Here is a 14,819-nt window from a genome sequence, read left to right on the forward strand (position 1 = left end):
GCGTGAGGGCGGGGTGCGGAGGCCGCGGCCTTCCCTCCGCTCAAGCAACCCCTTCCCCCGGTGCCTCGGGGCCGCGGGCAGGGCGGCGTCGGGCCCCGCTACGGAAGAACCGCCGTGGGTGCTCAGGTCGGTAGCGAAGATGTCGGCGCCCACGATGGAGGAGAGGAAGGCCTGCTGGGGAGCCCGGGACGAGTTCTGGCAGTGCTTGGACAGGCACGCGGACGACGCCTCCAAGTGCGAGAAGCTGCGGCTGTCCTTCGAGTCCCGCTGTCCCCAGCAGTGGGTGAGTGAGCAGCCGTGCGCACCGAACCCAGCGGCTCTGCGCACCCTACCAGCAGCAGCAGCAACACGTCCTTCGTTAGGTTTTTACCTCGTTAATGATGGCAACTCCCGCTTCTGGGGTTGGTGTCCCGGCCCAGCGCAGGGGGGGTGGGTTGGAACTAGATGATCTTTAAGGTCTTTTCCAACCCAAGCCGTTCTGTGGTTGCAGAACGTGCGTGGTCTTACACTTTCTCGTTGATAACCCAGCGCTGTTGTCAAATGTAACGTGGTTTGCACACTTATAGTCTTGCTGGGAAATTAAAACCCCTGAGCGGACCATTGACTGGCCTGGGAACTATTGACAGTAGTATAAAGTATACAGTATGGAGGGAAAAGAAAATACGCTCTCAAACTTTCAGATACATATGCAACTATACAAGCATACAGGCTTGCTCTCTAATAAAAAAAACGTTCTGAAAGATACTCAGGAACTCTTAGAAGTGCACAGAAGTTACTGCTATTAGAGAAGGCCAGTACAGAAGGGAGGTGACTCACAGGGCTTGCAGTTACATGACAAGACTGGCATCTGATACCTTCTTGTGCATAAGAATACCTTTCTTTATGCAGTATAATGTCACAGTAAACCATCTGCCTGCATGTAATTCATTCATTTGCGCTTTTTAGTTTCCTAAGACCAAGCTGCAATTCTCAACTTTTTTAATAGGCATTGCCTTTTAGTAACAGTAGTGTCTGAAGGGCTGAACAGTTCCTGTTGGAGTTAGTAGAGTGAAGTCAGTTAAAAAAACAGGTACATTCACAGTTGCTGTACTGACTTATACTTTGAATGCTGTAGTTCTGCATATGTCATCTCTAGTGATGGTGATTTCATCTGCCAGTGCTTTGCACCATACACATCAGTGCCTCTAGGCGATGAATTCAGAGGTCACATAGTCTGTAATACCATAGAAAAGCTGCTGGACTTATCTTTGTATGACAAATAATCTTTGTTTATAGCAGTGAAAATACCAAAGCAATAGACTACTTTTATTAACTTTCCATGGAAATAATGGGGTGGTTATGACAGAAACTTTAATTCACTTACAGAATGGTAAAAAAACCCACTCCACCCTTTGGCCTTCTGCTTCAAGAGAGCAAGAAACTCCTAACTAGTGGACCGAGTTAAAATCCTCAAGTTCAGAAATCAAAGATTGTTTATTCTTTATCTTGTTGTGATGCACAAAGCACCTTCCCCTGCTAGTTTCTTCTGATGAACATATTTTCTCTTTTTAAACAGGTTAAATATTTTGACAAAAGAAGAGACTTTTTAAAATATAAAAAAAAGCTTGAAACAGAAGGGTATCATCCTCCAGAAGCTGCTGGAAAGTCTTAGGTAGTCTGCTTTCAAGATCAATCTAGAGAGAATAACTATGGAATAAAGAAGCACGAGAAAGCGACAGAAGCTACTTGAGCTCAAGGACCGGTAACCTGACTGTCTCTCTGAAATGCGGGCTGCTGTTCTCGTTACAGGGTCTCCTCTGCCTGCTGAAAAAAGGTGGTCATGGACAGCTTTTTCATGAATATAAGTCAAAGAAATATGGTGCAGGGCTGCTCACAAATCTAAGGTTTTGAATGTATAATTAGTCAAATTGTTTCACCAGAATAAATGATTATTTAATAGCGTAATGTACATATTCAAAAGAGAACAATAAAATTGTTTTTCAATAAGTGAACCAGCTTTTCCTTAAAAAAAAATCCATTCTACCCTCCCTTCCTTGTCAAAAGGAGGTGGTGGTATAGCATAATTTGTATTTGTGGTTTACAGTTTTAAGTCAGACATCAGTTTATAAACCAGCAGGCATTAGAAGACCTAATGCATCCTGTGCAATGATACGTATTTTACATATTTTGAGTATACTCATTTTTTATAAGCCATAGGAATTTTTCCATTAGCAATACTGCTTGAAAACTGTTATGGCTATTAGAAGTATGACAGTTATTTATCATCATTCTCACATTACAGTCTTTTGTATAATTTAGTGGTTTTGATTACCTTACTGATGCAACTTCATTTAAATATACAGACTGTTTGCAGCAGTATTAGTAAATTTGACCATATAAGGCATTTAAACAAGGGGCAGCCTCTAAGTAATAATATAAGTAAATTTACCTTGCAAAAATTCTATAATCTAGTATATCTAGATGCTGGAGGCATTAAGTACTTTGGCTACAGTAAGTTTTGATTGTGCTTGTAGAAAGGCACCACTTCAATTTCAAGCGTGGTCATCACAATCGAAGTAACTGCAGTAAAAAATCTCACGTTTTGAGGTTGAGATTGTTCATAGTACTATGTTGATGTTCTAACAGTGGAAAAATCATACACACCACATACAATATAAATAGTATTTATTTCCAATGCAACAGTTTTATTTAAGGAGGTAAAGTATTAATAAGGCATTTAAAAATCAGTCTGAACTACAAGAGAGCAAAACATGCAAAACTTAAAAATCCTCATTCACCCTGAGTTTGTATTTCATCTATTCAGAATTTCCTGTTGTAGCACCATAGGAAGTCACCCAGCTGTACTATAAGGCACAAAACTCTCGGCGGTTATTTTTGTTGTTTTTGCTTGATCACTTGTTGCCTTGTGTACTCCCAAATCAGCAGAGCTCCACTAACATGAACATTGAGTGATCGAATAATACCCTGCTGAGGAATTTCCACACAGACATCCAGGTGGTGAATCAGGTTTGCTGGGATTCCTTCATGTTCATTTCTAGTAAAGAAGAAACAGTAACTTATACCTGGGAAAAGACAGGTGTTCTAGAAAGCAGAAGATAAAGTCACAACAGCATCAAAACACCATTTGACAAATTGTGCGTCTGCCCTCAGTAAAACTGATGAGGACAAGAAATGTATTTTTTTTTTAAAGCAGTAATACATTACAGATACAAAGAAAACATGGGAGATGACTAAGCTTTGATGTAGGAATGGGTAGAGCACTTCGTCTTTAATTCACCGGTCCAGCCATAGCTGAACACCCAACATAAGGACTCTCTGCCTTTATTTTTAAGCTATCCATATATAGCAAAATAAATAGCTATAGATGAAATGTCCAGAGCATGAAGCTGCTGGCACAGCAGGGAAGCTCAGCTGCCCATTTGACATTCAGTGAGGTCTTGGTCTGAGGGAATGTCAAGACTGATCAAAGCCTTGAGCTAGGAATGTTTCACCTCTTCAGAATGAGCACACCAGAAGATACCAAAGGTTTCCAGCAATTAAAAACTATGTTTTTATTTAGAAGGGAACAAAGTAATCTGATTATGGGAACTACATTCTGAAGACAAGCTATATATTAAAAAGGTATTTCTGCCCACTTTGTCCTAGGATAGACAGGCCCTTCCTCCTGGTCTCGCTCAGTGGCCCTGCAATGCCAGTAGCTTTCTGACTTGTAGGCACTTTCCTCTGAATTTCTTGAAGTAGCCTCCCCTTTGTCACATCTGAGGCTTGCCCGCTTATAGGAACCGATTACTACTTTTCTCTAAAGTCCTCCCAGCCTCTGCTTGTACTGCAAAAACTCATTACTTCGTCCTGTACCTCACCCTTAATTTTCAAAGCATCTCCCAGCTATGCACACTCCCACTCCACTCCAGTCCTCCTTACCATATTAAGAAATGCAAACAGGCAGCCCTCCTTCCTCAGCGCACTACAGCCTACACATACAGCGCCCCATATTGCTGAAGTGAACAGATGATATCTCCGTCACACCTGGAAAACTATAATCCATGCTTTTGCTACCTCCACCCATAAAAAATGGAGTTACAGTGTACGGATAGGTTATTAAGTATGAGGAGAAGGATCATGCAGTTGGATATACCTCCCACTCCTTAGCACACAAAGTCAAGCTCTGCTGTTTCCATAATCACTTCCCATTCTAAATCCACCTTTACCAGCGTCACTTGGGTTTCTACTAGTCAGAGTTTGGTCATATTAAAGGATGGACTGCAAGAGGTAGACGTACAAAAAAGTGTGTGTTCTTACCCCAGCAATAATAGTGACTTCTCTGGGAAACAATATTCTGTAAGATCAAAACTTTTAGCTGTCTGCTCCACACCAATAATAGTGTAGCCTTCCGTTTTTTTCTGCTGTAAATAATCAACAAGCTGAGATGGTTTCACCTGTCCATCAAAAGTAGAGAGAAAAATACAAGTATTTGAATACTGCCATTTGTAAACTTCTGAAGTTACTGTAAAAATCAATTTACTTGGATAGTTTTTAAGACAAATGACCTCTATCCCCAAAGACTCTGTCCATATACATAGATTACCATTTTAAAAGATCTTCAGCAATAGCACAAAAGGTTAAGTAACGCCACAAAAATCGTACTCCACTAAGACAATAAACAAAGGCTTTTCTATGCTTCTGACAGCTACAAACCTTACATCTGAATGTAAAAGAATCACTCTTGCATAGGGACAAGGTGCACAGTTGTTATTTAACCTGAAATCCCTTCCCAAAACAATAGAACAGCCAGTATTGAAGCTGAGTTGCCTTACATGCCCGCATTACAACTTGAGATAGCTTGCAGTGAAGAATTTCTTGGTTGTCTTCATCCTACTCTCTAAACTGCGTATTTGTATTAAATGCCAATTTCTTCATGCAACACAAACTCTATCATCAGTACACTTCTGTACAGAAATTAGGAATGACAACATGTGTCCATCAGCATTCTGCTTTAAGCAAAACACACTACAGCTATCTTATTTTCAGCCTACAAAAAATTTTTCTTCAGAACAAACACTGAAAAAAACCAAAAAATTTGCACTGAATTTTTCAGATGATTTAAACAAAGTTGATCTTGAAAAGCAGATTATTATGAAGTATCACAAACATATTTTCTACTAAATACTAAACATATAGGTTGAAACCCTCATTTTTGTAAGCTAGCTAAGAGGTTGTAAAAGCTTGGCACAAGTTAGCTTCAGGCAAACTCAAAGATTATCCCCATGAAGTTACCAAAAGCAATGGACCAAGCAAGATAAATGAAGTGTTGTTCAACTTCTAGAAATAAACATTAAGTTCCAACACATCACTATAGAACACAGAGTAAGATTTAACAATGACAGCTCACACAATCAGTTTATCACAGCAATAAGAAATTAAAAGTATTTTTTAAAATCTTTTTTTATGGGGTTGATCCAAAGTTTATTCCAAAATGCTCAAGATTAAGTCTCAGAGATAACAGCAGGAGCTTCTGTTAAATAAAAAGTTCATTTTGTAAGAGAAAAAAAGTAAGACTGAACTATGCATCTGATGAACCGAAGATGCAAGTACACTTTCTAGCTATTAAAGTATTTCTATTTACCTCAACAAGGGGGAGCCACTGCTCTGCGGAAACACTAAGATGCTGAAACTGCTTATCCTGTATATAATGAAGACTGCCAATAACTAATGCAGATGCCCCAAATATCTCACTTGTACGACATAAACCTACAAACAGAAGAATTAAAGTGATTTTTGTGTAGAAAATAAAACACCAAGCCAGAACATTTTAGCAAGTGAAAAAGGGCAAAAAATCTGAAAGAGAAATGGTTACTTCAGACCTTTACTTTTAATCAGTTTCAGGTGCTTCTTAAAGCTGTTCCAAGTCACACCTTGCTCCATATAATTTACCAGAAAAAAAAAATGTTTTGTAAGTTAGCACAAAGGTAAAAATTAGGAAAGCACTATGCCTGACAACGTGCTTCTACATTACTAATTACACAAAGTAATGGGTCAGTGTAAAAACCTAGGCAGGGATGGAGGACACATATACACATGCTTAAGGTCTACATCCAGTAGCTGTTAAATGAAAGGTTTGAGAGAATGACACATTACAGCATTACAGTGCAGACAGCACCAGCTTGTGGGCTTATTTTTCATTAATAGTCTCACTGCAGTTATTTAAACTGCTGACAACTGCAAGCACAATGGAATAAAGTATTCACAGGATTTATTATAGCACAGTTTTCACAATATTGTGAAGGAGTACTTCATCAGGAAGAGGCACTTTCCTGTCCAACGATCACGAGAAACTTGTAAGTCGACAACATTTGGTTTAATCGTTACAGAAAAAAAGCCCATAAAAGCTAATTATTTCCTTTAACTGCATACACAGTTAAAAAATTCAGCTGTAACAAAGAATATAAAAAACAGTAAGAAACTGAGCATGATTTACAGCAAAGTTCTATTTATGTAATGCACGCTATGTGTAAGTACTTTTTTTTTTTTTCTTTCCTTAAAATATAACTATAGAAGACTCCTTCTGAAGCAGGTAATATTTCTTTTGGTTACCGCTTTTTGCAGGATAATGATCTATTTCTCTAAGCAGTACTTAAATAACTTTCTAATTATCAACATAAGATGAAATTCATTCTTATTATCCAAGTGGGCTGAGGTCTAAAATAAAAGTTTAAAAATATGTAATCAACCTTACCTCCTAAATTGGTAGGTTTATCAATAAGCGAAGCCACCACAATCAGTCTGCTGTTCGATTTACCGAGTTTAGCAGCACGATCCTGAAATACCATTTCCGGGTCTAAACTAGGAGTACTGTTCTTCCAGGGTATAATCTTTTTCTGAACATCAGTCCATTCTGTCTGGCTATCTGTTTCAACTGAATTTGAACCTATAAAAACAAGTGTTAGTCATACAGCTATGCAAGTGGTAGTGAAACTACTGCTTCAGTAAAGAAGCTTATATAAATGCTAATATTGTAGATACCATTAGTCATCTACTATTATTTCATGGCACATACTCTGCTCGCATAGATTCAAGCATACTTCAGCAGAATAACATAAGAGATCAGATTGAATGCAGATGTTTTCCTGGATTCAGCTGGGATAGATCTAATTTTCTTCCTAGTAGCCGCTGTGTTTTGGATTTACTATAAGAATATTGAAAACATGTATGTTTTAGTTGTTGCTAATAACGTTTATACTAAGTCAAGGACTTTTTCAGCTTCCCATAGAAGCTGAGAGGGAGCACAAACAGAACAAGACGGCTAAAGGAATATTCCATACCATAGATGTCATGCGCAGTATGTAAATTGGGAGTGGCTGGGGAAACAGGAATGCACAATCACTGCTTGAGAACGGGCTGGGCATCCGATCACTGGGTGGTGAGCAATTGTATTGCATCACTTATTTTGTATATTTGTTTACCACTATTATTATTATTATTGTTTTCTCTTCCATTATTGTTCTATTAAACTGTCTTTATCTCAATCCACAAGGGGTTTTTTTCCTCCTTTTTCTCCCTCTTCTCCCTACCCTACTGCAGAGGGGGGAAGTGAGTGAACAGTTGCATGGTGCTTGCTGGCTGGGGTTAACCATGACAGATATATACAGCTATTACATACAAATAATTATATTTAATATAGATTAGTTATATTTTACCCATGTCTTGCTGAGACCAGTCACTTGGTTTCAGATCACAAAGTTCCTTTCGAGAATGATACCACTGAAATGCTGGGGGCAAATCAACATCAGTGAATCTGTCAAATTTAGCAATTGAGATCCATTCATCTTCAGCAAGTTCCGAAAGGCGGGGAAGAGTGTAAAATATTGTCTGCAATGTAACACAGTGTTACTAGCCAAAAACTACCAAAGCAGGCAAAACAGATAATAAATTAACCTCTGGTAGTTTTATCACATGCATCTTTTATCTCATATTCTATGATTTTAATACTTGTTTTTCTTGGCACTTGATATAACTTACTAATATATCTCTCAATATTCATCACTTGACATATATTGCTATCCCAAACTTTCATACATCTAGTCTCTTTCTCTCTCTGATTAGACCTTTTTTAAGGATGCACTGTTCTGAAATTCTAGAATACTGAAGAATTGCTGCTATGTTTCTCAGCACAGAGGTCTTGCAAAAGTATTTTACATGTAACACAAGAGTTTTCATATACCCTTATGAACTTCTAGTAAAGAATGCGGATGGATTTGATGTCAAAAGGAATACAGTCAAAAGCATTAAAATCTAGTGGTAAAATCCAACTCGGCACTATCAATACAGCTAACCACAATCTATCAAGGACGAACAAACACACCTCCCAAGGGAAAGGCTGAATAAGATGAAGAGTTCAAACCCCAGACCTTTTGTTTATCCCAATGCACCCTCAACATGAAGGTGAAAACACACCCTCAATATGTTTAAATACTTTAGAAGTACTAGCACTGCTTCCCCCACAGACACCTTGTTCAGGATTTGCACTTCTGAATTTTGCTAAGTCATATCTAGCATATTTAAGTGTTCACAAAAATATTTCACAGAACATCAGTTAAAAAAAGAAAAAAAAATTCCTTCTCTGAAACGTGGCACTGTTTGTGCCAGAAGTCATGTATCCCTTTTCACATTCATGTTTACCTTTTATTTCCAGCTTAGTTCCTCTGTCTCTTATTTTCATCTGAACCCTTATTTTTGCCTGCCTTTCCTCAAGTGTTTATTCAGCTCTCAGTTACTTAAACTATGGCAAAAAGGATAGCCGAAAAAGATGCTCGAGAAGCTATATACCTGTATCCCATTCACATTAAACAAAAATTTAGTTAAGCAACCTCAAGTCACTTCTAAGAACAGAAGACATTTAAAAAAATCCTAAACAAACTATGCGTGATTAAGTAGCTGCTCTTCAGTTACTAAGTAACTTTTCCAGCCACAAATATAAAACCTGATCAACTCCCACAAAGATGGGCACACTCATCATAGGTACCTCTTCTTAACTGACCAAGGTTTTTAACACAGCATTAATTAAGATGCAGTCTCAGTCTAGAATCCATCATAATTTAGGTGAAGCAATTTTTCAGAGTTTTAAATGACTAACAGCTGATCATTATTACATTAGAACACATAGATAAAAATACAGTTGTAAAGCTACACAAATACAATGATCAGCAATAGTCTTGGACTTGCCTCTAGACTATAATCCTCAAGTGGATGAAATGTTGCAAAGAAGAAATGGTCTTGGATTCGTTGCCAGTTCCTTCGAGCATTCCTGCAGAAAGTAATGCAAGATGCACAAAAAAAGCAGCATACTGGATTTTTTTTTTTTTTTTAAATTGTCAAATTGGAATAAGGCAACCTGATTGGATTTACTATATACTTTAATACTTTACCAATTAAACAAGGGCCCATTTCAAAAAAAACCCCAAACCAACCAACACTCAGGAAATAAGTTTTATTTATGTTTCAAAAAAGAATCTGGAGACATGTTATGGGCCTATTATCAAAAGAAGCAAGTTTCACAAAAAAGGGTATCTAGGCCTCTGAAGGAAGCTGAATAGTAGCCTACTGTTCAGTGACAACTTTTAGCTGTTAAAAAGAAAAACAAAGCAGACAACAACTCTGCTGCTTTTTTCCATCCCATGTCTTGACGTAGGTGATTTAACAGGGACTCTGATTGGGAGGGGGGAGAAGAAAAGGCCTGTCAGCAGCAGTCCCAAGCTTATGTTGGCTCACAACACTGTCAGAAATTCTAAATAATTTTAAATGACTCCTAAAAACAGGGCTAAAAAAAAGGATACAAACACACAGATTGTAAAAAATTGAACTGATTTTCCAAATCAGTAAGCAGAAAAGCATTTCTGTAAAGCTCATTTAATCATCACCCAAAATTAATGTCCCTATCCATTTTTCTCCCGCAGAAGTTTTTTCAAATATTAACACCAAAAACATTTCAAATTTTATATTTGAAAATCTACTGGTATCAGGAATTTTGGAAGAATGATTTGTATTGCTTCAAAATCCATCAGGTAAGAAAACTAAGCATTTCTGACAGTCTTTTTTCACCCCATCCCTAAGCTACGAGCACTGTTCAAACATGCCTTGATTTTTTTCTGTTGTGCTTTCAGACTGTAACGCTACATCGAATTATCGCTTAATTTGCATTGCTGACAATTAGATTTCAATTTCCAAGTCTTGGTTTCTTTTTTAAACAGAATACCCCTCCCTAAAAACCCAGAGAAATTACAAAGTGCTATATTAGAAAATTAGACTTGCTGCAAATAGCTCAGAAGAACAAAATTAAGCTGTAAGTCAGAAAAACGTTACTAACCCTGTGCCATGCATGTTTTCCACTTGTTGAAGGCTAGATTCAATAACTGGTGTCAGAGCTTCAAATTCTTCCACATGCAACATTCTGCACATACCCCAGATTTTTTTAAGGGCAACTAATGCGTAAAGTCGAACGCTGAAATTATGGTTGAAACACCACTGTAGAACAACTATGAGGGCTTTCTTCAAAGCTGGCTTCTAAAAAAAAAAAAAACAAAGATAAAGAAGTTTGTTTCATTTATGTGAAGTCTTAAGATACCATTTAGAAGTAGAAAAGCAAGAGTGGCCCAAGAAACAGTGGCTTCCTCAAAAAACGGCCTTTCATAAAGTCCAAAGCTTTAACGGTACATATATGTGCAAATACAGGCTTCAGAACATGATTCCGATTTCCTTTCTTCATTCTCACTAGGGCACAGACCTACAGCCTCAGCCGTGTTTGGAAAGCGTATTATTTGCTTTAAAAATTATATTTCTGCATACAAGGAAACCTCTATTAACTTCTGATTTTCTAGCACTGTCCTGGTTTGAGGACAAGCACTGAGAAAGCTGAGCTTGCAAATGTATGCAAGCAGTAAAAAAACCAAAGGAAATGCCTGGATTGCTACAGATGTGACATAGTTGGCCTAACGGAACATCTGACTGTATTTCATCCTCTATTTCAAAGTTCAATAAAAAAATTGAGAATTCCAAATAAAGAATTCTAAATGTAATGTATTGCCAAAAAACTCTGTATTTGAGTGCTGCTGTTCTATAGAAAGATCACCTTCCAGGTTATCTCTGCCCAATTTCATGCAGATTAAAAAAGAGCAGCAAGAAAAATAAACCCAGGTGCATCCACATGTTTAGTTAAAACTGGAGCAGCTATTCTAGAAAAACTCACAGGTAATCAGGCTCTATGTATCCAGAACACCTGCCATTTAGCTAATTTTCATAAGTCAAATATATTACAGAGGTGACAGGAAGAGTTAGCGTTTTCCATAGCAAAGGATACCTTAGTAGGAAGTAGGTATTAAAAAGCTTTTGAAAACAGACTGCAAAAATGGTTTTCATTTCATAAATCCATATACACTGCAACTGATTAAAGAATGAACACTGTTAGTCAAACTCACCTTCTCTAAGGTATTTTGAAGAACGATGTCAAAGTGTGATAACACTGATAAAAACGTGCAGATGCTTGTTTTAAGCTTTTCTTCATCCTAAAGCAAAAGAGAACGCAACACGAAATACACATATAAAACATTTCTATACCATATGTTTTCACAGCACATTCTGCAGATGCAATAGTATCAATACTATTAAAAAACCCTATGTGTTTCCACAGCAAAATTTACTAAAATATAAAGTTTGTATTATTAAGGTTCCATCTTTCCTAACACCTTATTTGCTCTTTACTATCACATCAATCAGAATGAAGCATACAGCAGCGTAAATAAGCTAAAATTCAACCCAAATTCACTGTATTCCCTCCTGCCCCACAAAACTCTAAACCCAATAAAAACCTTAGGGAATTCTTTTCAGTGCTCACGCTTATCCATGTCATCACAAACATGGGTGCTGGACGCAGAACGAATAACCTAGCATCAGTCTCACCCACGTTCTGTACTGGAAAAAATGAGTTTCCACACTTCTATTCACTGCTTCTGTTTACTGATGTAGTTCCTATTCACCCATTTTGCCACAGCATTGCACTGGCTGCTCAACCTCAGCTTATTTTTCAACATGATCCTGAAAACCCCGTCACCATTTTCCAGGGTAGCTTTTGAAAATATAATCTATATTCCTTTTTCATAAGTCTACACGTTTTCTCCTTGCTACATTTGTTTAAATGGGCCCACTATGATTCAGTACATTTGTTATCAATATGAGATCATTTTGATCCAACAGATTAAAATCTACTAAAATGACAGCAATTCCAACTGCCTGAGCTCTTGGAAGGAACTCTGAAATAGGAAAAGGTTACATCCCTTACAGCACTTTTCATCAGTTCAGGTAGGCATGACAAGCCATCCTTATGCACTTAAAGTATAAACTATAATCAGAAACTTTTTCCCCTGTGCAGAAAAAAACCCAAATAAAAATAACCCCCAAAATCACAGCACGCATCATTAGCAAGCAAAGTTGTCTCAGAGAAGTATTAAAAACCTGCCTGGTTTGGGGTGAAATATGTATATATACATGTAGTTTTCAATTTTTTTTATTTAATTTTAATTCTTGTCCTACTGGTTGGCTTTCAAATAAACTACAGTAGCAACTAGGCTATTTGATAAGCAAGACGACATCTACATTAACTATTATGAGTGATGAGCTTCAGCAGAGGGACCACTGCAAGTCATGTCTATACACTCCTATACACTCGAGGAGATGGAAGTACATACATTTTCTCTCAGCCCAAATGTACAATGCTAGCAAATTCAAGGATATCAATACAGACAGTTACCATTTCTACAGGTCAACTCTTACAGGTAATTACTTAAAGAAGAACTCACAACATAACAATGAAACGCTAGTATGTCAGTTTTCAGTCAACCGTTTCACGACTTGTGGGTGCCATAATTCAAACGCTACTTCCAGTTTTGGAACTACATTACAGAACTCCACTGTGAGAGAAGTCCATATTAAAAGCTGCAAATCGAGTACGTGTTACGCAAGTCACGTTCCCACTGACAAACAAGATGCAGAAGACAAAAACTGGGTGTGGAAACCCCAAGTGACTTTGCGGTATCTTCCCAAACTCAGAATCTAGAGCATCCACGTGTTCCTGATGGCTCTTGTATTGGCAACTGCAAGGAGCGCTCTGGCTCACTATGCCAGCTCTACTCTGCCCACAGTAGTACATTATAAAAGCAGATCTCTCAACTGGAAGAATTCACTTGTCTTCAGCCACTTCTGTATCACAGATTTTAAATGCCTCAGACTAGAGTCCATACTCCCCATTAATTTAATCTGCTCAACAACCCACTGCTTCTAAAGGAAAATTGGAATACGTAGAAAATAACGTATGGGAAGACAAACTGTACTCTTTGTTCAAATTACTCTTCAAGTGAATGCCAATGTTCTTACTTACATAGCAAAAGCAATCCCAGAATTTATTAAGAAATTGGGGGTATTTATGTAGACTCAAGATAACAATCCATTCTATGAAGTATTTCACAGATGCCTGGTTGTTACCAAATCCAGCCTGGAAAATTTTGCCAAGGATTCCACCCAAAAAATTCTGAGGAAACAAAATCAGATAATCATTTAATACATTGTTAGTGTTATTTCCATGAAGAAATAAATTCTAAATGAAATAACATTCTCAGCTTTATCACAATATTATAAATATTTTAATACTCAAATGAAAACATTTTAGAACCATCTAATTTCTGCATTATACTTTTTAATATATTTTATTATGAAGCAGCATTAGATGAAAATAAAATGTCTCAGTTTTCTGAGAGTTCACAAAGCAGCAACATTTTTACTAAATCAAAAACTTTAAATCAGACAGTACAGAGTTTTAGCTAGCTTTAGCAGCAACCATCAAGTCACCTATAACTCACAAATCCAGGAACAGGTTTTCAGTGACCTCTAGAAATACATCATAAATCCGTGACTTCAGACTGAAGGAATGAAAGCACACAATTTCTACATCAGCTACAGAGATTACATGCCTTTTAAACCCTGCTGTAATTTAACATATACAGTTTGCATGACATCAAATTATTCTTCAAAGCAGATATTTATTTATTTATTTAAGAATTCATAGTGAAGAGCAATACCTGGTCAAGTTTCGGAAGAAGAACTAAAAGAGTCTGCCATACCCGGTTTTTAATTCTATGCTGTAAGGAGTTTGCATAATAGCGTGTTCTAGATCTGGATACCAGTTCATCCTAAAAGCAAATTTAAAAGTTTTATTACCTATTCTTTCTTTAAAACTGAATACATGGAAATATACTTTACTTTACCAAGAAAGCAACATCTACTGCACAGCTAGTATCAGCATTAAATATGAAGTTAGGAAAAATATATTAATTTCATTTATTTAGAACTAAATTTTGAAGCTTATCCATGAGAAGTTTGGAAAGTTGAAAAAAAATACACAATTCCATTTAGTATTTTTAGTTAAGAGCAAAAAAATATTAGGTATTAGGACTCTTAAAACAGCAAAAAGTTGAAGAATTTACAGCACCTACTGTATGCGAACAATTAAAGTAGTACTACATAAAATGAAGCTGTCATTTAGTTATAAATAAAACAAAAGATCCTAAGTGAAGAGTTGAGTATATAAATAAAAACATTTTTATTTTAGCGTCTACATTTAAAAAATGGGTTTAGTCATGCTATCAATTAGATCAGCTTGTAACTACAACTCTAGTTTTGAGAAAGAAATAGGTATTCTGCAATAAGATGTTTTACGTGAAAGAAAATAGATGAGATAAATGGAGCTTTAAAAAGATTGGAAATACATGTTCTCATAT

General features: G+C 37.0%; 2 protein-coding genes across 2 annotated transcripts in view; one reads left to right on the plus strand and one right to left on the minus strand.

The window, feature by feature from the left end:
- The first annotated feature begins 139 nt into the window (after positions 1-139).
- LOC104291854 (cytochrome c oxidase assembly factor 6 homolog) lies at positions 140-1,651 on the plus strand. The gene is made up of 2 exons (XM_009891149.1): positions 140-283; positions 1,556-1,651. The coding sequence occupies exons 1-2, from the start codon at positions 140-142 to the stop codon at positions 1,649-1,651; spliced, it is 240 nt and encodes a 79-aa protein (XP_009889451.1).
- A 1,013-nt stretch (positions 1,652-2,664) lies between these two features.
- Positions 2,665-14,819, minus strand: part of TARBP1 (TAR (HIV-1) RNA binding protein 1) — a 38,506-nt gene continuing 26,351 nt past the window's right edge. Inside the window, exons 20-29 of the mRNA XM_009891150.1 lie at positions 14,121-14,231; positions 13,424-13,573; positions 11,469-11,555; positions 10,361-10,557; positions 9,220-9,301; positions 7,695-7,866; positions 6,734-6,925; positions 5,624-5,748; positions 4,300-4,436; positions 2,665-3,034 (exon numbers count right to left, since the gene is read on the minus strand). Coding sequence (XP_009889452.1) covers positions 2,869-3,034; positions 4,300-4,436; positions 5,624-5,748; positions 6,734-6,925; positions 7,695-7,866; positions 9,220-9,301; positions 10,361-10,557; positions 11,469-11,555; positions 13,424-13,573; positions 14,121-14,231 — 1,419 coding nt within the window. The 3' untranslated portion in view covers positions 2,665-2,868. The remainder of the gene's footprint in view (positions 3,035-4,299; positions 4,437-5,623; positions 5,749-6,733; positions 6,926-7,694; positions 7,867-9,219; positions 9,302-10,360; positions 10,558-11,468; positions 11,556-13,423; positions 13,574-14,120; positions 14,232-14,819) is intronic.

Source organism: Charadrius vociferus, unplaced genomic scaffold, assembly GCF_000708025.1.
Source record: "Charadrius vociferus isolate BGI_N301 unplaced genomic scaffold, ASM70802v2 scaffold78, whole genome shotgun sequence".
Classification (NCBI taxonomy): Eukaryota; Metazoa; Chordata; class Aves; order Charadriiformes; family Charadriidae; genus Charadrius; species Charadrius vociferus.

What these genes read in the sequence shown, in the direction of transcription:
- LOC104291854 (XM_009891149.1), top strand. Translation starts at nt 140, where the DNA reads ATGTCGGCGCCCACGATGGAGGAGAGGAAGGCCTGCTGGGGAGCCCGG. An exon ending in CCCGCTGTCCCCAGCAGTGG is followed by an intron (nt 284 to 1,555) that starts GTGAGTGAGCAG and finishes CTTTTTAAACAG; the next exon opens with GTTAAATATTTTGACAAAAG.